Source organism: Papaver somniferum, chromosome 8, assembly GCF_003573695.1.
Source record: "Papaver somniferum cultivar HN1 chromosome 8, ASM357369v1, whole genome shotgun sequence".
Taxonomy (NCBI): domain Eukaryota; kingdom Viridiplantae; phylum Streptophyta; class Magnoliopsida; order Ranunculales; family Papaveraceae; genus Papaver; species Papaver somniferum.
The window spans coordinates 42,942,555-42,966,633 of record NC_039365.1 but is presented as its reverse complement, the minus strand read 5'-3'; the positions used below and the strand labels follow the sequence as shown (position 1 = coordinate 42,966,633).

The 24,079-nt window shown below is 36.0% G+C and overlaps 4 protein-coding genes and 1 long non-coding RNA gene across 6 annotated transcripts; 1 reads left to right on the top strand and 4 right to left on the bottom strand.

Moving 5' to 3' along the window:
- Nucleotides 1–1,640: 1,640 nt before the first annotated feature.
- On the bottom strand, nt 1,641–4,022 carry LOC113305489. Its single transcript, XM_026554519.1, has 6 exons — nt 3,971–4,022; nt 3,771–3,850; nt 2,917–3,012; nt 2,759–2,832; nt 2,209–2,335; nt 1,641–1,820 (listed from the first exon to the last, which is right to left on the bottom strand). Exons 1-6 carry the CDS (start codon nt 4,020–4,022, stop codon nt 1,737–1,739), a joined length of 513 nt encoding a protein of 170 aa, XP_026410304.1. The 3' UTR covers nt 1,641–1,736.
- Nucleotides 4,023–4,031: 9 nt separating this feature from the next.
- Nucleotides 4,032–5,330, bottom strand: LOC113305488 (hyphal wall protein 1-like). Its single transcript, XM_026554518.1, has one exon. It carries the CDS (start codon nt 5,328–5,330, stop codon nt 4,032–4,034), a length of 1,299 nt encoding a protein of 432 aa, XP_026410303.1.
- A 5,040-nt stretch (nt 5,331–10,370) lies between these two features.
- Nucleotides 10,371–13,129, bottom strand: LOC113302083. Of its 2 annotated transcripts, XR_003336647.1 has the most exons (4): nt 12,816–13,129; nt 11,892–12,446; nt 11,682–11,806; nt 10,371–11,463 (listed from the first exon to the last, which is right to left on the bottom strand). It is a non-coding gene; the product is annotated as an uncharacterized LOC113302083 (long non-coding RNA). The 2 variants fall into 2 exon arrangements; XR_003336646.1 differs by having other exon boundaries at nt 11,403–11,463; nt 11,682–12,446.
- Nucleotides 13,130–18,599: 5,470 nt separating this feature from the next.
- On the bottom strand, nt 18,600–19,343 carry LOC113305487 (putative pentatricopeptide repeat-containing protein At3g25970). Its single transcript, XM_026554517.1, has one exon. It carries the CDS (start codon nt 19,341–19,343, stop codon nt 18,600–18,602), a length of 744 nt encoding a protein of 247 aa, XP_026410302.1.
- A 1,773-nt stretch (nt 19,344–21,116) lies between these two features.
- Nucleotides 21,117–22,436, top strand: LOC113305486. Its single transcript, XM_026554516.1, has 7 exons — nt 21,117–21,201; nt 21,290–21,434; nt 21,510–21,678; nt 21,755–21,856; nt 21,961–22,042; nt 22,142–22,182; nt 22,296–22,436. Exons 1-7 carry the CDS (start codon nt 21,117–21,119, stop codon nt 22,434–22,436), a joined length of 765 nt encoding a protein of 254 aa, XP_026410301.1.
- The last annotated feature ends 1,643 nt before the right edge of the window (nt 22,437–24,079 follow it).

Below are 24,079 nucleotides of genomic sequence, written 5' to 3'. Positions count from 1 at the left end.
CTTTTCATCTGGAAATGCTTAGATGATTCTTTACCAACTAAAAAAGAAACTTGGTTCAAGTAGAGATGGGGATAGGAACTGTGTGTTTTTTCAGCATACGGAAGAATCTACCTTTCATCTGTTTTTTGAATGCGCCTATGCAAAAGAAATTTGGACACATCAGCCAACGCCTGCACAGGGAGTATCTTCTAACACTGTTTCTACACATACTTCTTTCTTAGATATGTATAACGAATGGATGAAGGGAGATCTGAACTCAATATCCATGGATTTAGCTGCAACTAAGTGTTGGTTCATTTGGAAAGAACGATGTCTCAGAGTATTTGAGAATAAAAGTAGAACACCATCTCAATTAGCTAAAGACATACAACGACATTATGATTATTGGCACCCAATAACACAATTACCAGTCATAACACAAAACATCATCAAGAACTCAGAATCTGATTTATTGGATTCTGCCAATAAGAAACTTTTATAAATTAAACTGTGATGTTTCTTGGGTTTCTGCTACAACTAATGTTGGTTTTGGATTTATTTTGCGCAACTGGACAGGGACCTTCAAAGGAGCAGGGATGGGCAGTTGCAGGGCAGAATCACCAGAAGAAGCTGAAGCTGTAGCACTGCTGCAGATTACAATTTGGGCCATCAACAACAACTTGAAAAATCTGGCAATAGAAGGAGATAATCAAAACACTATTAAGTACCTACAAGGCAAACAAACCTCAATCAAATGGCAATCTGTAGCCATATTAGATGAGGTAAAGAAGATGGCAGCTGAAATAGTTTCTTTTGGGGGATTTCACTGTGTGGATAGAAGAGCAAACAAAGTGGCAGATTTGTTGGCAAAAGAAGGAAGAACTTCAACACAACCGATTACTAGCTTCTCTGTTACACCTTCCTTTTTAATTCGAGCTATTACTTTCGATTCTGTTAAAGCCTATAAGCAATGTGATATGAACTCAAACTTTGTATCAGTTTCGGAATTAACTAATCACACAGATTCAGTCATCGGAAGGACAACTCTACCAGAGTTGATTCCAAATGAGTCTGAATCTATAGATTAGTTTCTTCTCTGTTCTATATATCTGGTTATTTTCACAAAAAAAAAAAAAGAAAAAAACAAAAGAATTGCAAAGATAGTGATTTTCTTTTCATCAATAAAATATAGGATTTCTTCTTGTTTTAATTCTAGCTATAAGGTTAACTAAAATTCAAACAAAAAAAATAGAAAAACATAAAAGAAGTAGGTGGTTTTGAAATATTCTATCGGCCAATTAAAGAAGTCGGAATGTGCACCTAAGTTTTATGGGATGCACAAATTTGGACTTTATAGGAATCTCTACTGCTCATTTAACATATTTTCTTTCTCTCCGGCTTTGTTGGTAATGCAGGACAACTTTAATTTAGTTCATTAAAACCCTAAATCGATTTGATTTTTTAAAAACACACAACAGTTCCATGCCAGGAACAGGTAAATCATATTGCCTTTATTTTAGTTTCTTTAAAAATTAGTAAAAAACCTAGTAGTATACATCAAGGTGGGGCAAGACCCCGAGAAATACAAAGATCTTGGACTACACATATTCATACAATTTACTAACGGACTGTAACAAGACACAGGTATTGATTCCACTAATTTTAGGCGACGTATCAAAAAGAAAAATGGGTCTTTTACAACTGGAAATCAGAAATTCTTGACAGCTTCCAAAATTGTGGAAGCTAATTGGCATGCCTTAGGCGGTAGGTCTGATCCAGGTAGTCTCTGACGTATTAGTGTTTCCATAATAAACCTCTTTTGAGGATACATCCCAATACGCCTGCATTTAGAAAAAGCAAAAAGCACAATGATTAATGAAACAACCGACACAGGAATTGGATGTCTTAAGGCATAATGAAGTCTGACAAACAGATGTGTGAAATAATGCTAGGAAAACAGATGTCTTAAGGCAGAATAGTGACATTAAAGAAAACTAGGAAAGATTTTTCCTGACTTCACGAGATATTAATCATGGGTGAATTCTTATCCGGGCTCAGTTTAGCTCATATTGTTGATATTGAACGCAAGAGTTCCCTTTTCTTGTTGATACTAGGGGGTTTTAAGTTTGCAAACTCATCATTATAGTTATCATAATAGAAACCTCAAAGAAAGTTAACTATGTGACTATTTGTGCAGACGAAAGAAACAAAGACTGACAATTAATATACCTGCCATCCAGACGGTAGATCCCTTAGAAGTTCCACTAAATCGGGCTGCTGCTTTCCATTCGTAGGCGCTGCAGTTTCCACAGCTTCCTTCTTTGATAGCGCTTTCTTGCGCTTCACCCGTTCACGCCTGCACAATATAATAAACAGAAATTAAGGTGAATATCATAGATTGGTTATGAAGAACTTATTCTTTACGGTCATACTCTTCATAATTTATAAATTTTGAACTTTCATTATGTTTTTTTTCATCAATATGGGAAAGAAAAGGATTTTCTCAGAATGATTTCAGTAGCTTGAAAACATTTGACGGCCAACAACACCAAATAATATTGAAGTATTAATTAATTACCAATACTTGAAAAACATTGATCAAAGTAACCAGTCTAATACTTGCACTCGTTGAAAGACATTCAGCAAAATTACCAATTGTGTACCTTTATACATCCAAAGACATTCATCAAAATTACTAGTCTTATCATTTTATATGTAGAAAAGCAGATCAAGGTGACACAAAATAAACTATGAATCTAGGTAGATCAATGAACCATACCAATCACCACCCAAAGGCTGAAAATTAGCATTATCTTTAGCTTCTCCACTGGCAATTTGACGTGCACGCCATTCCTACAAAGAAAAGTTGTAAATGCAACAGAAGTAGGAACACAATAATAAGTAGGATGAAAGTAGAACAGTTGCATTCATGCACACCTCTGTTTCTCTTTGCTTCTTCTTCTCCAACATCTCATAAGCACTTTCGGGCTCATCTTCATCATCCTCGTGTAACTCCTCTTTTGCAGCCTTCCACTGATAACAAAATATGTGAGAAACTTTATCCTAAGACGATGTTAGATAGGTATAAGAAAACAATTAAGGACATAAAGAAGGAGCATTTGAAGTGGGCTTAGTGCTAGTGGTTGAGAAGAGCAAGTGGGGTATTACTTTGTCTGGATTTATTTACGTTTTGGAATTGGAAATCAAATTGGTGACTTTGTGTCAGACAAAAAGGGAATTTTAATTATAAGAAAATTTATGAAAACTAAGGTCATGTTTGGTATAGTTTTCAAAAACAGTTTTCTGTTTTTAAAAACAGAGAAAACAGAAAACAGGAGAAAACGCGTTTGGTAAAGACATTTTCAGAAAATGTTTTATATCTGTTTTCTGTTTTTAAAAACAAAAAAATGAAAACAACAAATTATTGTTTTCTATGTTTTCTCTTTTTTTCTTTTCTTTATTCTTTTCTTCTTTTCAGAACAAAATAAGAGATAGGGAATGACTGCAAGTGAGTCATGACTAATATCACTATCTCTTAGACGAATCTTTACATTTGATCCGATTTAGTTGGTTTTCCTTGTTTTCAAAAACAGTTTACCAAACAATTTTTAGAAAATGAAAACAAGGAAAAAAGGGTATGTTTTTAAAACAGTGAAAAACTATTTTTGAAAACTGTTTTTCAAAACTGTACCAAACAGGCCCTAAACTTTTTCTTATTCTACAAAATACTCCTTCTCCGCTTATATATTGGGGACGGAGGGAGTATAAGATAAATCATAGTAAGAACGTACCTTGTCTACTAGACTGGGGACCTTCTTATTAGACCGCAATGTAGTTGCAACTGCGACTGTTTTCTTCTTGCTACGCGCAACTGAAGCAGACAGATGTAAAAATCAGGCAGCGAAATTAAAGAGAGAAGATGAATAGGGAAGCATAGGTAGCCTGTGCTTAATGTATGTATCTGTTTTAGGATATCATAAATCAGGAGCACATTTTCGGCACGTTAGAAAACTAAATGGTGACATTGATATGATTGTAACCATCTATGTGTGCTAAAATCTGCTTACTGATAATATACCTTTAGTTTGAGCTTTAGACGCAGCTGTTGATAAGGCAGCCTGTGCTGTAACAGTTGCTGAGGTTGCCGGTTCATCATCTTTCAGCACAACAGTGGCTGCGGCTTGGACTGTTGCAGAACAAGGTGGAATCTGTAATGCCGCGATATCAGACTTTCTGGAGGAGGAAACATCAAGCTCAGCACTTCTTACTGGTAAGGTGTACTCAGACTTTCCACTTCCCTGATGAGATTGATCAGACGCAGCTGTATGCGCGTAATTTGAAGCACCTAATCCGGCATACACATTTGAAGGCTGGATAGTGCTAGTGATAGTGGGTACCGTTCCACTTGGATCATAATAAACAATAGGCTCGACAGGATTAACCATTATCGAAGCACATTCAGAAAACTGATTTGACACAGATTCATAACATTGAGATGGTTGCGACACATCGATCTGGTTACCTTCAGTATGCGTACAATAGTTAGTGCTTGAAATTGGAGGAACAGATGGTCCGTAATACCCATAGCCGGAAACAGGATAAGAGAAATTGTAATGCTCTGTGAAAGAGAAAGGTGGTACACTCTCGGGATATGGTGGATGAGGTGTATAAGAAAGGGTAGGTTCATCTGGTGGGGGTGGAGGAATAGGTTCATTATCAGGTGGAGGTGGAGGGATAGGTTCATTATCAGGTGGAGGTGCAGGAATCCAATCTTCATCTGGAGGAGGGACATTAAATCCTTCTTCATGCTCAGAATGTGGGCACTCCACTAGAGGAGAAGCTGGATGAGCAATATGATCTCCATTTGACAGATCACCAGAAGTTGTATGAGTTGCAGTAATTTCATCATCAACTTCCATATCCACATCCATGTCCATTTGTTCGTCAGTGTCCGGCTTGAGTTCAAGAACAAACTCAGTTGGATGTGCAGTCTCTTTGATTTTGTTCATGTTCACATCACTTCCGCCAACATGTTGAGTAGGATATCCAGCGGTCTCTTCAGTTTCGTCTTTCTCGTTATGTAGTAATGTACTGTTCATCTCTGCTAACGCGGTATGTCCACTCTCAACTTCACTCATCTGCTCAGATTTAGTGAGTTGAGAAATTTCATATCCAATGGCTTGTTCAAGCGCTTGAAGTTTCCCCTCAGAATGTACCCAAAATGGAAGCAGAGAAGATTCACAATCCATTAATGATTTGAAATCAGAAAGTCTAATCTCAATTTCCAGCATATACTTCAGTATCCGATCTTTCCCTTGATCGTGGTAGTCGTTTGACCTAATAGAAAACATCATCACAGATGAGTTTACAAGGGCAACTCAAGAACAAACAGATTGAGATTTCATAAAGTTACTTCCTAGCAAAACAAAAATTGCAATCATGACCTCCAAAAGAATACATGAGAAGGCAAAAACATGCATAAGAATATTGTACCTTTCTACAGCTTTCAGTCTCTCCAGCAAACCTTTGCCGTACTCAACAAGACGAGTTGAAAGAGCTACTTCATGTTCATTGGCTATCCTCTTGTGGTCATCCTTCTCATCATGACTTGAGGTAGTTGGAACCCCAGAATCTGAAATGACAAACTAATCAGTACAAAAAAAAACAAACACAAGGAGCGATCTTGCTCTCTTTATTTATCTGTATGACATCAGTAGCTAGATACCTCTTGGTTCCATTTTCCTAACTTCTAGTTCCAAATTTTGAGCTTCCTGATCTTCATTTTCATGTCCTCCACAGCTCAGTTGGTGCCCATTGTCGTACTTCTCGGCAGCACGTGTCATATTTGCTGTAGAATCAACAATGACGGGAATGCTTGTATACACATTGGCTATAGCAGCACTCCCGTCTTCAGTACCAGAAGGAACTTTCTGCCCTTTAGCTGTCTCAGATTTCTGAACAAAAACGCCGGGTACTTCCCATGAAGTTTCCCCTGTTGGTGTGTTCCAGTAATAATATTGACCACTCTCTTCATGCATCACCAATTTCCAACTAGAGCTTCCATCACCACTTATTTGCATTAAGGAGCTTCCGGTATCAGGGATTTGTGTGGTAGGCTCTGCTTCATCCGACAAAGAAGCGCTACTTTCTCTAACTTCATCTCCATCCAAGTCCTTGGGAGCTTCTGAAGAAAGAAATTCATTCTCCAACTCCTCCAGGGTGGTCTGAAGAGCATCAGACTCATCTGCATGTTCTTCCGCATCCTCACATTCTGTACTTACAGGCTCCTGTACAATTCAGAATCATCACTCAGAATTAAGATACAAGGAATTTCCAGAAATTCATGTAACTACTGTAAAAACCTTACACATATACAGCACATGTCTATCTACGTGTAACACTAGTCCAGAAAGACCTATCAATCACGTTTTTAAATGATAGATTAATTACGTGAATAGAGTTTCACCAACAAATTCCGCCATATAACATAAAAATAATAGGTCCCACCATTTAACGAAAAAAGATGTCATTCTCAAACGTGATAATTTACTAGGTGTGTGATTTAACGAGAAGCCATTATATCACGAAATAAATATGATATATATTCTTAATATTTATAAGCCCACCATTAATCTTCCGTTGCATACCCTGGAGTGGCTGGCCACATGTAATGCCACATTACTATAAGTTTGAAAATGGTTAGCCAGTAGCGACCCACCCCTAATTTGTCGTGAGCCTTTCAGCTGGTTCGATATTGGACCTATATTGGTCACTAGTGGAGTAGTTTCTTTCAACAGGCCCAGTTTTAGCTCTTTATTCACATTTTGATTCGTTCCATTTCTTTTCCTTCTAACCCTAACCTTTGTGCGGCTCTCTCTTCTCCTCCAACTTCTGCATCTCCACAAAATCAGAAACTGAAAATTGAGATCTCCATCTTTTTCAACCTTTATTTCACGTATGATTCTTCTTCTTCGTTTTCTCTTGTTGAATTTAGATTTAATTAGATTTAATGTTCTTGTAAGTTTATAGGGTTTTCATTAAAAAATCCGATTTTATAGATTGTTGTAAAGATTCTAGGGTTTTAAGTGAAATTGGGAATTATTTTTGAAAATTTGTTAGGGATTTTGATGTATTTATGTTTTTTGTTACAGCTTTTATACGAAGAAACGTTCGGAATCGACTCAAGTTGTTCTTCGTGATTTCAGTAATGTGGAAGGGCTTACCAAGGTAAAATTGATTTCTAAATTTTTTTTCCCCTTTTAAACAGTTGACATAGAATTATTATTGTTAAAGATGTTCCTTTTAGGGGTTTCTATGGTATGGGATTCTTGAGATGTTCTTTGATTTTAATACATTTGATACATCTAGCTTTTTCCATCCTTGTTAGGATTTTAGTGTTCCCGGGTCTGTAGTGACTCTTCTGTTTTAGTCTTCAATCTGAGAAGATTTAGAATTCGAAGTTTTAATCGTGGTTTTATCTAGAAATATATAAGTTTTAAATTGATAATTTTCAGATTCACAGCTAGGGGTGGAAAGATGAAACTCAAGGCAATGCTTTCATCATATATGTCGTCTGATGCCAATTCAAGAGAATTCCAAAACCTTGGCCTCATCCTTTTTCAGGATCATGGATACAAATCATTCCAAAGATACAAGAAAAGTAAGACTACTTCCTCTATATTACATGTTTTGTGGGGGACTAGTTACTGAGGTAGTAATTAATTTGAGTTTTTTCAGGTGTTGGACTGTTTTAAAATGTGAAGTTGTTTCTCTTGTGCTGGAATGTCAGATTGCAACGAATCCTAAAGTTCAAGATAATGCAATTATATTTAAGCCAAAGCAAGACGTGGTTGCTTATTACGCAACTTAGATTATGCGTGAACAACATTAGAAGTGAGTTTTCTTCAAATCTTAATATGAATGCGGTTGTTGTGATTTAGATAGAGGTTCAAATTTTGAGGTTTGTGAGTATATTAATTGCATTTCATTGTCTTTTAAACCTTTTGAGTTCCTTTATAAGCTTCCACAATTGTTTTCCCTTTGATGTTTAGCTTTGTGAATGACAGTAATTGAAATATTGGATGTATTTTGGATCCTAAGGAAATCTGAGTGTGGCTTTCACTTTTCAGTAATGCTTCTTCCAAGTGAATGACCATGATGAAAGGAGTTCATCCTCTTATTTACTAAAATTAATGGTCAATTTTGTTCAACGAGACCCATGAATATTGAGCCTGATAGTAACAGGAAAACTGCCGGTGTCGCTCAACAACAACATCCAAAAGGTACATGTTGCTCTAACACAGATCCTTGATTCTTCCCTGATTTTAATGGTTTGTGAATTGTAAATTACTGTGCGTAGGTGTCTCTTATCAGACATAACCATTAAGATTTGTTTTCTTCCAATATTACTTGATTACAAATAACCTTGGTTTGTTAAGGACGCATGTTGTCACGAATTAGAATGCCTACAGGCACTCATGTTTATGGGCCTGGAAATGATTTCAGCTGAAATGCATTCCTCATTAGTGTGTAGGCTCGTATAGGTCATTTTTTTTACTTATGTCGTAATTATGGCCTTAATTTTCATTTTCTGCGGGGGTAATGCTTTGATCCTCAGGTTATTTCAGTTTGAAAAAAAAGTCTAGTTACTTTTGTTTATTGTTCCAAATTTAATTCCTCGTATACCCTTCACATTTCAGTAACCATTCCAATCTCTCATTCTTCAGTTGTTCAATTGCTTCTGCACTTGGTCTTAGATTTCCTAGTAGGATGTTCTTCTCTTGTTCACCAATTTTCGTTCTGATTCAGTCACTCTATTTCCATATTCATCTTACAGCGAGGATGCTACGATGTGCATATGTTGATAGATTATAAAGCCGACAAACGGTGACGAGTATGACTCCGATATTGATGAAATTATGTATACAAGTGCCATGTTAGGTGATATAGATGGAGTACTTGGAGATATGTTTCAAGAGGTGATATGATTAAGTGGCATGCAATTTCTGTAGGAGCCTGCTACACCGGTTGCTAAAGTTTCCTTTGGTCACTTAGCGCTCTCATTCTCAGCTGCCACAGATTCTGGGAAGACATTGAAAGAGGTATTTCTGAAACATTCTTTATCAGCCTACCTATGTGGGCATGTTCATACAAGGTTTGGTAATTTGAAGCGGCATCATATTTCTGGACATAATTTCTTATGAAAGTAGCACAGACAATGTTAATTGTTCTAATGGAGATCCATCTGTTAAAGAATTATGGGAGTGGGAAATGTGGAAAGGTGACACCGGATTAATTACGATTTTGATTTTCAGTATTTAAGTTGGAGTTTCTATTATTTTATCTTTCAGTTTGTAATCAAATACTCTAATTTCTTGAATAAAATAATATAAAGTTTATTTTGGATTCATTTTGAAATTGTAATTTGTGTCACTATCACATTCCAAAATCAGTTTCAGATACTTAATATATGAATTTGAATGAGATGCAACAAATGTAAATCTAAACGGAATTTATGTATCAGGGCCAATAAAATAAAAATTATTATATTTTTCATATAATACCATTATTTCTTTATGACGTCCATCAACCGTTATTGTATTTTACATACAATAACTGTGATTCTTAATAACAGATTTTGAGCTTGACTTTAAGTCAGAAATTTACTCGTCATACTTAATAACGTTTTCTATTTGTTATTTACAAAAAGTCACACAAAATAAATAACGGTTCGATAACAAACGAAAATCGTGATAAATCCTATTTTATAACAGACTTCATCTGTTATTTATAGCCCCTTCTGGACTAGTGTAACCCAGTTCTCAACATAATCACCATATGCAACAAGAAACGGAACGCATCTACTCTCGATGACTTAAGGCTGGAAGAAGTGACAGACCAAAGTGATGTGGTTGTAGATAGTGATAAAAGTAGTTCGATTCTCAGACTTGCGAAGGATAAAATATAGACTTAAATTCTAAAACAAAAATAGAAAACTCAAACAAATATGATGTTGTTATCAATATTAAAAGAACACCGAGGCTAAGATTCTACTATTTTCCAAGTTCAAAGTGATTTAAATCCAATATTTATATTTATATCAATTTTTTCGTTTAATTTGATTCTAAGATGTTGCAACAAGTAGATTTTTAAAATAACAAGTGTAAATCAGAAGCATGGGATATCAAAAACCTAAGTCCAAGCATATACCATCAATGTAAATCACAATTGTTGAATAAAAATCATTAAAACAATTCTCAAACAAGGCAAATAATCATATAAATAATTGTAATAAATAAGATAAATAGAAAATACCACTCTTTATTGGAAAAATAGCTTCCTCTATCGCCTCAGCAATGGGGTTTAGCTCCTCATATCAAAAACAGGTTCAAAATATTTTTTCATTGCTCAAAAGGTGTTTTCAAAAGTGAAGAGACTCAAAGGGAGTAAAACAGTTCAATCGCAACGTTTATATGTGTTGCAGATCGACTGTTACAAGAGAAACAAAAGGAATAAGACTTCTACAGTAACGATAGAAGCGAAGTGTTGTAGAACAACGACAGTGTTCTGCGACAGTTGGGCGTGGGTTGATGTTCTTCGTGTTCTTCAGCAGCACCAGCAGAAATAAAACTCCAATTCGTGATTTTAGGTCTCTGTTCTCTTCTAAACCTCCTCTAAAGTCGTTTGCCCCTCTCTGTGACTTGAAGCAACCTTTTTATAGCCAACAACTCGATTGAATCTCAAGAAATCCTCGGTTATTCTTATCTTTTTCTCCACCTCAAGTCTCGGGATTTCTTTCCCTTCCAAGCTTATCTACGCGTCAACTTGGTTCTCCAAACTCTCAAGTACTCCCTGTAGACTGAACAAGGACTCAATTCATAACGTAAAATCCTCTGGTACTTCCATACATAAACCAAAATATCCGAGAATACACGGAACTTCCTGTTTTAGCCAGCCAACTCGATGATTTCCTCCTCTATTTTCGAATCTAAAGGGATTACCAACCCTGTTTCGTTGAATCAAGATAATCCCAATCCATCTCCACGTCAAACTCCGACATAATCTCACCCAAAAGACGATAACAACTCCGATAAACTTCACCTCCTCTGTTTGCTTCTCCCGGCCTATCTAGCCCAATTGGTTGGGTCCAATCAATCACAGTGACCCTGTTATGCTATCACAGGTCCAGTCCAACGAAAATAAGCCATTGAATATCCTTATAAATCGCTCAAAATTCGATCTCCAGCTTCGTTGCTGCAACAGCTTCCCGCCAAAAAGCTTCATTTGAATTGTGAAGAAGAGGTGACCCCTATCCAGAGCAGGGGTGCGAATAGAAGCTTCCTTGAGAGTGTCCTGAGGGTGCCCCTTAGTAATTTGGGGTACCCCTTATCCATAGTGAGAGTCCGAATAGCAAGTGTCCCCGGGTGCGCTTTTCGACAACTTTTTGAGCCGATTTTTCCAAAAATGTTTATTGGATAAAAATACCTACACATAAAACACCATAATAAGTACAAAAATGAGCACTATCAATATATAGAATCGAGACAAATTAGACACAAAAATGTGTCTATCACAAAGACCAAACAAAAAGATAAGTGGACGATACAAACAGACATATGTTAGCTTATGCAAGATAGGCTTCAACCTCAAAAGCATGAGCAGTTCCTAAGCATAAACGTCAACATAGGAATAAATAGGAGCACCTGGGACTTTTGTTCGATAGAAGAACTCTCTGAAACGTCATGCTTGGGCCTCTTATTCTCCTCATCATTTAATTCATCGTCACTATATTGCCCAAATAACAGCAAAGGATTGTCCTGATGTTTGCCTGAAAACAAATATCAGCTTGTCAGATGCCATACTTCCAACCAATAACAGTATAAGTGAACGAAGACAATGATAATATTGCTCACACAAACAGATGTGACAATAACAGGCAATATATACGTCGCCATAATCAATTTTAATAACAAATTAGTGGCTGAGTGAATCTATAATTGCATTCTAAATATAGAAATCTTAGCATCCCTTTGAACTTGACCACCTGAACACAATAAAGAGAAACGGTTAGAAGCACAAATCAAATAAAGACAAAGACATACGAACCGAGAAAGAAAAATTTATCCTGCTGAGACCTCCAGAACGCTTAGATGCTGTAGAAACGGCTTAACAGGTTGGGAGTCATTCAATATATTTCACTGTGGTCCAGCCCAACTTGATCTGAGCATTGAATGTTCCCAAGACCTCAGCCATCCTACATTATGAAAAACCAAATTCTCGGGGAACAAAACATTTTCTTGTACAATATTTCCACCAAAATAATGTTGTTCAGGCATGTCGTCTCTACATAGTCCTTTCATGCAAAAAATGAGGGAACCCACCTGAAGAAGATGTTAGATTTGTATCTCCAGCACTCTTGTCAACACCATCATCAACTTCGTCATTTCCAGAGGAGGCTCCCAAATCTCCTACAAAATGTTAAGGAACTCTATGCATTAATGAAACCACTATAAGCTCCACAATCCCATTGGAAACACTTAAGCTCTCAATAAAAGAAGTGGCTGAGTTGTGGCAATTAGGTTATCCAAAAATTTATTCCCCGAGAATTTTTTTTGCAAGGTCTAGTATGAGGAATTAAGTATTGATTCTCATGTTAGGCTTTACCATGGAGAACTGATTAGAACAGTTAATCAGATGCTTATAGACAAAAAAGGAATTACGAAAGAAAAACATAGATTCGAATATCTCTAGGGGTTTAAGTGTTCGTTAATAATTTGTAAATCTAAAACCAAACTAAGCAGCAACGGAACCCTAAAAAGAACAAATAAGTAGATTACCAGAGGGTTCCGCAAAGAGATCTAGCTTTACTCTTCGATCAGTTGCGTTTAAGGCCGCGAGACGACGCTCCTTTCTCTTCCCATTAAAGAAACCAGAGAAGAATCTTAATCCAAACCAAAGAAGAATCTTAATCCAAAATATGAAATTAAACCCTGTTATTATTAATGCCTGACTTTGATATTTTGATTGATTTAAGAACCCTAGTTTACAGATTTTCGAGTAGGAAACTAAGTGGTGTCTATGAAGCACGATATATAAAGATTCAGGGATTCACCGCTTCGGAAACCATAAGAACTCTTTTTGATTTGTATGAACAAATTTGTTTTTGTTTGCACGATTTTTTAGGGACCCGGTACATGTTTTTTTTGAGGGGACCATGGTTTTATCAAGCTACCTTCCATATAGTTATAAGGGGTGTTCTAAAGCATTGAAATGAGTAACCTACCCTTAATCTAATTTAATTTAAAACCAAGTCAATAGCTATCTATATATATATATATAACCACCACCTCCTCCCACATTCATCTTCCACCACCGCCGGTTACCACCTCCGATTATCACCACCACCCACCACCGATTACCACCACCATCACCGCCCACCACAGTCGATTACCACCACCACCACCTCTGATTATCACCACCACCAACCACCGATTACCACCACCACCAACCACCACCACCACTATATATATAGGCTAATTTAAAACATTAACAAAGATATTCTCACAAACCCATTACTTGTCATTCGTTTTTGGTTGAATAAATGAGAAGTAATCATCAAAATGAGTTGAAAATGGAAGTTGTAGAGAGGTTTAATGGAGGTTTTTTTCTTCAGAGAAAAGTTCGGTTATCACGAATTGATTTGATTCGCAAAAAATACTTTTAACCGAACTCCTTGTATTAGAACAACACAAGTCCATAAGTTCGGTTCCTTCGCAAAATAAGGATATCACCGAGCTTTAGTTTACGAAAATCATGAGAAGTCCAAAAGTTCGGTTCGTTCGCAAAAATGTTAAGTTTTCTTCGTAATCGAACTCTACCTTTGAAACTTCGTAATCGAACTCTACCTAATTCGCCAAGAACTAAATTTCGTAGTAACCGAACGTTTGCCTAATTGTATATATGCATATATAAGCCCAGTTCGGTTGATTCGCAAAATATGTTGAAGTTTACGAACCAACCGAACTTCTAACACTAGGTTACTTTTAACCTGCAGTTCGGTTGGGAACTTGGTTGCGTTGAAGTTTGCGAACTAACCGAACACACAAGATGTACCCAAATAAATTGTTAAGTTCAAAGTTCGGTTACCTACCATTTTATCCTAGGTAACCGAACATTACACTGTACGACCAAAACCTCCATTAACGAGCGAGTTCGGTAACCTGCGTGTTTGGAAAACGTAACTGAACTACACTTTCAGGTGTGTTCGGTTACTTGTTCTTGACATATGGTAACCGAACTGGCCCAAATCTACATAAAAAATTTCATTTTTTTGAAAGTTTGGAACAATTCAACCAACATTATCTAAGTTTGAAGCATACGTGGGTACCCAAATACCCTTCCTCCGGTTGTGGTTAGTAAAATCCATCATTTTTCATATTTTCCTTCTTCATCTTCTCTAACTTTACTCTCTCAATAATTCTACTTCTTTGAAAAAAAAAACCATCTGATTTTTTAATCTCACAAATTATCTTTAACTTAATCATCTCACTAATCATTACACTAACTATTATTAACACTAACTAATTATCACCCAAAATTAACCAGGAGGATAATTTAGGTATTAATATAAATATCTAAATAAGGGGTGACCTAGATTTACTTCTAATGTCTTTACCCAAAATAAAACCATGGTCCCCAAGAAAAACCATGGTCCCCAAAAAATCGTTCTTTTGTTTTTGTTTTGATACATTCAGCTGGGCTAGAAAACCTAACCAAAAAAACCTCAAGGCCCAAGGCGTAACCCAACAAACATACACTTTCCTATTCTCATCATTTACCAAAATCTGCTCAAACTCAGGAGTCAGGACTAAACTGCCACCAACCCGATCTCACAAAACTTTGGTTATGATGTAAACCGGCAAGTAAATCAGCAGTTTGATTAGTTTATCTATAGCAATGACTAATTTCAACCCTTTACAATGTATTAAAATAGAGAAAAGACTTTATAAAATTTGGTTATGATGCGAACCGGCAAGAGCAAGAATATCAGCAGCTCGATTAGTTTTAGCGGTTACTAACCTCGACCTATACAAAGTATTACAAATGGAAAACAAATTTTCCTTCAAATAGGGATGATATTCCAGGGGTTTAGGATCCAACTTCTTCAGTGTCCCAAATCAAATATGGATGGCCTCTGAACTGTAAGCTCCATAACAAGCTTCAAATCTAATTACACCGAGCAGCTCGTGTGTAGTGACATAAATGGTTTGAAATGGTAGACAATTGTTAGCTCAAGTTCTATGAAAAGAATTACTACCAAAGATAAATGCAAAATTTCAAGAAGAAAAAAACTAAACATTTTATAACCAAATGAATTAGCTAAGATTTAACAATTTGCAAGCATGTAGAAAGTTTGCCTTGAAATCTAAAGAAGAAGAACCAATGAGCCAAAAGATAGTAGAGTTTTGGACTGGCTCATTAAGTTTTTAGGTTCATAACCAATAAAATTCGTCAAGCCCATGAACCAAAGAAAAGTATAAAACTTCGCCTTTATAGGTTCAAAAACTCAAATAGGTAGGTTCACAAACCTAAATGCAAAAAGGCTACATGAGAATATTATTATTGTTAGGTTCGGGAACTCACCACTTTAGGTTCACAAACTCAAATATTCAAAAGTCTCCTGGGCACAAAATTTTGTTAGGTTCGCAAACTCAAATGCTCTCAGGTCTCGGGAGAATTTTCTTGTACTAGGTTCACGAAATCACTTATATAGGTTCGCGAACTCAACTGACATTCAATCTTAGGAGAAGTTTTTCTTCTGTAGGTCCCAGACTCAAAGACATATAAGAGAATTTCTCTAGAATAGGTTTGCGGGTTCACCGTATTAGGTTTGCGAACTCAAAGACTTTATTTGCCTTATATTTGAGTTCTACGAGCTTACTGATTCACAAAATTAGTTGATAATTTATGAAGTCAAGTGATTGAACATCATAATAAAACCTTAGAAACTCAAGAATGAATTTCCAAGCCATGAAATTTTCATTAACACTTATGTTTTTCTCTCAAGCTTAGTTTCGAGTTATAGGAAAGCAAGTGCTTGTAAGCCGTTATATCACTAGATTTAGCAAGAAGATGATTTGTGATATGATCTTCTTCAAATCATGATCATCTACTGAATTCTTTGACTTTTGCTACACTTGATGGATGGATAGATATATATAAACGAGTTCAAAAGGAAAGACTAATCATTGTTATTACCTCGATTAAGGTTCTTCAAATTTGATGTTTTCATGTGATGTTCAATTTTTCATTCGTGTTTCACACCCATCTATTTAACTTCCTTGTTAGACCATTGCTCGGTTAAACCCACAAGCGTTGGAATGTCAAGTTTGGTTTCCAAATACAGTTCCAAAACTCGAAGCTGCTTGATTTAATAACTAGAGTCAATTTCGTTAGGTTAAATCAGGAACATTGAAAGTGTTGAGACATGTTCTTGTTACTCGTGAAGAACCTGAAGACGTATCGGCGTCAAATAAAACATCATCTGTCAGTTCGAGGTTAGTAACAACATAATTGACTTGTTACAATTATATATTTGTTCTTTCAAGTCAGTATTTATTAAAAACATAACATACAGAATAAGGTGTTTTAATTGACTACGGTATTGATGAGTTGGTCATTACTATGACCAAAGTATCGAGGAATGATATACTACTTAATTCATGCAACTTGAGTATATGGAGTCACGAATTATAGCTTATCTTTGGATTTCATGAATCGACATTACACTAGTTGGTAACTTGTTGTTATTAAATGTACTAAACTTTCAGATGAATTCGAACCTTGTAACTATGTCTGAAAGTAATTTCACAAACATAATTTAAGGAAGGGGACTTGCTGCACTTGTTTTCGTAGTTGAAAGTGGATTGAGGACCGATCCCATGACAAATCTTAGTTTTAGGATCGATCACCAGTAATAAGGACCGATCCCAGGAAGGACCCCAAGTCATCACCGGTCCTAATAGAGTTCAGTCTAGTTTTTATATTTATGATATGTTTTTTATAAACAGTTTTCTGCAAACATCGAGATGTATTATAAGATATTTACATAGTAATTGAACATGTGATATATTTTATCTCAATGTTTCAGTATTTCTTTTGGTACTCAATGCAAAATCCATAAACCGAAATTTCAATATTTTTTAGATATTCGAAAATATATGATTACCATTTCGCATAGGTTTGCACATTTCTAGTTACTATATTAGTAAAGCATAAGAAAGTATGTTATCTAACATTAGGTTTCAACTAAGAGTGAGTTCGGTTCATGAGATGGATTACAGTTTTTTAATTTCAGAAATAATATTCTTTGAAAACTCATCCCTTGACATACTGCTTAACATTTTGTGTGAGAAGAAAACTCGTTGATAGAGGAGAGTAATCTAATTAGGTGAAATCTCTTGTGTTAACTTCATTTAAAGTCTTCTTAAGGATCAAGAAGGTTTTATTAATATCGTTAATGGGAACTTTTTGTTTCTTTGCTAGTTGGACTTTTACAACTTTGAACTTTGTAAATACTTTTAGTATGTCCTTCAGGATTTGAGTATGGCATATGATACCGACGGGATGGCGCAAGAGAGTTCTGATGATGAAGATTGGTTTCTTATACTCTAGACCCTATTTGGTACATGTAATATTTTTGGCTCGAAATTCCTTGAGAATTGGGAATCTTCATGTTATAGGCATGTTAAAAAAATTCATGTCTGAATCTTTCTGTTTCAGGTATTTATATCATAGTTTTAATCAACATTGAGATGTTCCATTAATGTGCTAGAGATAAAAAGATAGTCTGCAGGATATTTATCTTGTTCTTGTTCTTTTTCTTGTTCTTTTTTTCCGAAAAGGTATTTGGTGGTACATGTTATATCCAATCATAAGCGGATTTTACATTGAAAGAAGTAGTTGTGTTGCATACTACTGAATATTCATTGTGAGATGAGACTGGAGGAGTCACTCTCACCAAGTTAGCAATGTCCACTAGTTCCACAGATGTTGGATTTTTCTTGTATAAAATGTTCCAGCAAGAGTTGACAATTTGTTCCTTAATTTTTGCCTTTTTGTTGACTGCCAAGTTACCAGTTGTTGCCCACTTATATAACCAGAAGTATATAGATGAGCCATCATCGCCTGTGTTGGTTGTTGAAGTCTTTAGTCCCGTGCTTTTGAATTCCTTTCCACAAGCTTCTTCCTTGAGGTTTTGGAGAATCTTCCACCCAAATATCACCTATTTGCCTTTCCATTTTCTCATGAAAGGCCCTTCTCCAAAGTGTATGCTCTCTCTTTTTGGAAACTCCATGTCCATTTTTCCAACAGTGCCTGGTTGGTGATCCTGAGACATCTCAAGACCAAACCCCCATACTCTTTAGATATGCTTCCGCTTTTTCTCTAGCGCAACCCCATAAAATGTCTCTCATAAGAATAGTTGAGTGTCTTTTACCCTGAGACTGACATGTTTTTTTTTGTTTTTTTTGAAAGGTTGATAAGCGTTAATTTTCATGTCGATATTCCAACAAAAATTGTTTGCTAGTACAAGTCTTCAAGGTTGAACAGCATAATCAAAATCATGTGTTTAAAAATTCCCCATCTTCACCATCGTACAACCACCTAATTTCTTCCATTTGTTCTTCCAATCTTTGGTAGACCTCTTCATGTTGAGGATATGACCGATCTTCAGCATTGAAAGAATGAACCTCGTTTTTCACTTTAATCCAACTCCAACCAGGAACCTTCTTCACCATTCTATCCTTCATCAACCTCTTTATAGAAACCTTTTCCTCCCAACTTCCCAGATGACCATACATTCTAGAGAGAAGGAAATATGTGCAGTGCTCATCAGGCTCCAAGATTAGCAAGTGTTTCGCTATCTTAGTATCCAATTCTATGTCACCATGTAGCCTACAACCACCCCACAGGGTCTTCAACACCGTTGCATCAGCTTCAAATGGTATAGACTCAATTAACTTTTTTGCTTCTCTGACATGTCCAGCGCGTCCCAACAGGTCAACTCCACATGCAAAATGCTTCATTCTAGGTCGAATACCATATTTAGGTTCCCTATTGTTTAGATATCTCCAACCTTTTTCCACCAAACCAATGTGAGTACATGCAGTGAGAACTGATACGAAGGTTATGTGATTTGGTTTTACATTCTTTTCATTCATCTCCAAGAAGATATCAAGAGCGATATTACCTTGTCCATGTTGTGCATAGCCAAATATAATTGAGTTCCACGTGATTGTGCTACATCTTGGAGTTGCATTGAAGGATTTCCTTGTATCTTCAACGACCCCACACTTGGAGTACATTAATATGAGTGAGCTTGATACAAAGTTATCAGACTCAAATCCTGATTTAAGGACTAAGACATGAATTTACTGACCTAGTTGTAAAGTGACCAAATTTGAACAAGATCGGATGACAGCCGAAAAGGCAAATTGGTCAACTAAAGAGGCCTGGATCGCATCCATCCAAAGAACTTCAGAGCATCTTCACTCAACCCATTCTATGAGAATCCAGTCAGGATTGAATTCCAAGACACATTGTCCTTGAGCTCCATGTTGTCAAAGTATTTTATTGCATCTTCCATAGATATGCACTAAGAATTGCAGTCCAAAACAAGCACTAAGAATACTACTGTATGTGTACATGTCTTATTAAATCCCATATCTTTGCATATCAACAAAAAATTCAACTACAAAGGACTTGTAATCGTGAACCACGTAAGCTGCTAGCATGGAATTCCATGTGACCAAATCTCGGATACCATCCTCATCTTCAAATATGTTTCGCGAATCTTCAATGGACCCACACTCAGAGTATGAAGTAATGGTTGCATTGCGTACTGCAATATCAATTAATCGACCATATTTTATCATCTCGTCATGGATTTGCATCGTTACTTTATAGAGCTTAGGATCATCAAGCAGCGTCAGGAGGCTAGAAAATGTAACATCATAAGGTCCAATAACATGTCTCTCCATACGATAAAATAGAAAGAATGCAGTCTCACGATCACCTATTTGTGCATATCCTGTTATCAATGCGTTCCAAGAGACAAAATTTGGTTCAGGTATGCACTCAAACACTAGATAAAGATCTTGAATCCTTTTGCATTTTGAATACATATCTAAAAGCGCACTAGCTGAGAATACATTCCACTCGTAACCCATCTTAATAATCATAGAGTGAACTTGTTTCCCGGCCTTTAAATCATTAATCCAAGCAATTCCCTTCAAAATGCTTCCAAATGTAAACTGATCATAACTAAATCCATCTTGGCTTTAAAGAGCTCCCAACTTATATTATTCTTTCCAAGATTTACATATCCAGTTATTATTGAATTCCAAGAAACAATATCTCTTTGGGTAATTTCTTCGAACAGTTGTCGAGCTAAGTTTATTTTCTTGCATTTTGAATACCCACTTAATATGTTGTTTGCAGTGTAAGTATCTACAACAGTTCCTTACTTTATAGCCTCACTGTAACTTATTGATAAACCATAAAAATCTGAGCTTCGGGTGAGCTTTAGTGGTTTCTTCCATGTATAACTACCGTAATTGTTAACAAGAAATAAAGGTGAAAAATAGGTGTTCTTCACCTTTTCAATGCAAGACATGTCATTTTCTAGTTATTCCACCGAACCCAGCCGTCCATTAGAGATTACAAGCAAAACCCATAAACATTAATGAAATAGAAGCAGAATCATTTAAATCATCATTCATTTGCGTAATTTGGTTACCTCTTACCAACGCTAAAAAACAGCGTATTTTTCACTTTAATCCAACGATCCATAAAAATCCTGGTTAAACCTCTCTTCTTAGCACAAAACTCTCATCCCTTCTTCCATCGCCTCTTTCTCTCAAGGTATCAAAACCATTTAACTCTTCCCAGACCGCCACCACTATTACTGAACTTCTAAATACAACGTACCTATCTTTTTGTTTCAGCATCTCTACTGCATCAATTCGTCTTCTATTTTATGTTTCTTTAGAATTTTCGAATCTGTAGTTTTAATTAGGGTTTTGATAATTGAGAAACCCTAGTTTTTTAAAATCTGTTAATGTCTTTTCATGATTATTATGACATTATTTGATGTCTGTAGAATCTTAACAGTAGGTTATAATTGTTTTATTGTAGTTAGGAAGAAGATAAAGCGCTTTCCCAGTATTTTTCCATGTCTGTAGAAACTGATATGGTAACCACAAGGAGAGTTCCAACGAGGCGGAAGGACCGTGTTAACAAAAATGATAAGGGGAAAAGGGTAGGGGGAAAGTGTTTTGGGGTAGTGCTGATAAAAAAGTTAGGGTAGACAAGCAAATGCAAAAAGTATTTCGTAAAAGGGCGAGACAGTACAACTCAGATGATGACGAGGAGGAGGAAGAGCACGAGGAGCCTGCGCATAAGCGAAAAGCTTCACATGTAGATCGAAGGCCTGTTAATAATGAAGTGGCAGCTTCATATGGGGAGTCTAGTGGAGAGGAAGGTGAAAATGGTTCATATGCTGATGATAAGGTGAAAGGGGATTCTGATGACGAAGACGAAAATATAGAGCCAGGAATTACAATGTTCACTGATGGTTGTAAAGCGTTTAAGATGGCTTTCAGCACAATCATTAGGAAGAAAGTTGCAGACCCTGAATTGGTAAGGATTAAGAAGCTTGATATTTTCGAGTTTCATCTTGGTGAAAGAACTTGTTTAAGGTTTAATCTCAATGCAGGGCCATGTTTTGTCAGGGAACAAGGAGCTAGTTGCTATGAAACTTGCTGAAGTGCTAAGCGAAAGAAAGGCCAAAGAGGAGGCCAAGAAGGACAAACATATGGTAATTTGTTGTTAACTTTCTGGTTGTTTTTCTATCATTCTGCTTGGAGGTAAATGACATGTTTATAGTTGGTCATTCTAATTTAAAATCGGTAAGTTTAACAGGAGCGGGAGAAGGGCCATGCAAAGCTACCTGCACATTTAGACTCACAAGACAAGTTTCTTCTGAATGTTGATACTAAAGGAGGTATTGTTGTGTTATCCTAATTAAGTAATTCTTATAAAATGTAATTGGATTTATTAACTTTGTGCCTTGTACTAATCAATTCCTATTTCTCGTGTGCAGCATCAAATTTCAGTGATCAAGTTATTTACTGCGGTAAGTCCGTTTGCTATGCTTATCCGATGTTTTTCCTCTCCCCTCGAATCAAAATACTTATGTCTGTATTTTTTGAAACAACTTAGTAGTTGCATATGAATTTTTTGCTTGTTGTTTTCAGGTCAGCAAAGCGCAAAATGCTCAGAAAGGACTAAATCTATCAAGGGATAAAGATGCCAAAGGTATTTCAGTTGTGCTTACAATAGATGTTAGTCTTGTTGATATAGATGACGTTGCAATTTTCATATTGCATACAAGCTAAGAATCTGGTACTTATTTAAAGTAGGTTCTTCAAAATTAACTATCTGATGGAAAACCTCCCTGTAGAATTTGAAAAAGCTGTCACAGTTATCTAATTGAAGGAGAAGTCATGTTTTTCCCTCTCTTGTCATCATCATATTTAAAATTGTTGAAACAGTATAGTTCATGCTTTATAACACAGGAAATGTACCATTCTTGACAGCAATTGCTAAGCGTAGGAGACAGACATTCTTATCAGAAATACGCAAGAGAAGTTCATAACCAGCTGAAACTTCCTCCAAGGTGGTGTATATTTTTGTTTTTTTTTTGTTTTGTTTTGTTTTTCTACTCAAAGACTTTATCAGTGTGTAATAAAATATAAGAATTGAAAAAAGGAGGTGACTTGTGTGAATAACTTATTGAGCTGGGAAGAGTGACAATTAAAATCATCCCTCGCCAGCATGCTTTTCAAGTTTTTGTAAGCTTGTATTTACAGAGTTATGAGATGGATGTTGTGAAAACAACCTTGCCTGTTGTATAAATGATACCACCAACTAATAGAAACCGTAGGTCGCAAACACTTGTTTTTCCTTAGGGAGATTGGGGAGACGGAGTAGGACATTACAATTAAATGTTACTTGGTGTAACTCAAAGTGGGTTTAATGGATGTTTCTTTTTCCTTTCTAGTTCAATTTAAATCCAATAAAAACTGAATATGCCATAAGACGCATCCACAGACAAGCATATTTGAAGATACATCTATTGAGTTTTATTCAGAATTCATAATCTGCAATCTAAATTTAACGTTGTTTGATTGTCTTTCATTCCTTCAAAACAGAACAAATAACGTTCCATGCTAAGAAAACTTTGCTCTCATCTCAGTCGTGTCTATGTTTGTTTTTCACTTGACGGGAATCGACACATTTCATTGAATATCTTATTCATGATTTTAAGTGTTTCTCAGCTTGACAATGAACCTGGATGGGCTCCATTACGTGATGTTATATGCTGTCAAACTTAAAGTTGAAGAACTGGGATAAAATGGAGGTAAGACCATGTCTTATGTGTTATTTCTTGTTTCTTTGCTAGTTGGAATTTACAACTCTGAACTTTGTGAATACTTCTAGTATGTCCTCCAGTATTTGAGTATGGTACATGATACCCGCGGGATGGCGCAATAGAGTTCTGATGATGAAGATTGATTTCTTATACTCTAGACCCTATTTGGTACATATAATATTTTTGGCTCGAAATTCCTTGAGAATTGGGAATCTTCATGTTGTAGGCATGTTAAAAAATTTCATGTCTGAATCTTTGTGTTTCAGGTATTTATATCATAGTTTTAATCAACATTGAGATGTTCCATTAATGGGCTATAGATAAAAAGATAGCCTGCATGATATTTATCTTTTTCTTGTTCTTTTTTTTCTTTCTTTTTTTTTTCCGAAAAGGTATTTGGTGGTACATGTTATATCCAATCATAAGCAGATTTTACATTGAAAGAAGTAGCTGTATTTGGTGGTACATGTTATATCCATTATAACAATTCATTCTCTACACGATATAACATTCACTCTCAATCCGGTTAAAAGTTTCAGTGGGTTTGTTTTGAGAACTATACATACTTAAGTGTAAAGCCATGGCCTAGACAAAACAAAGTAAATT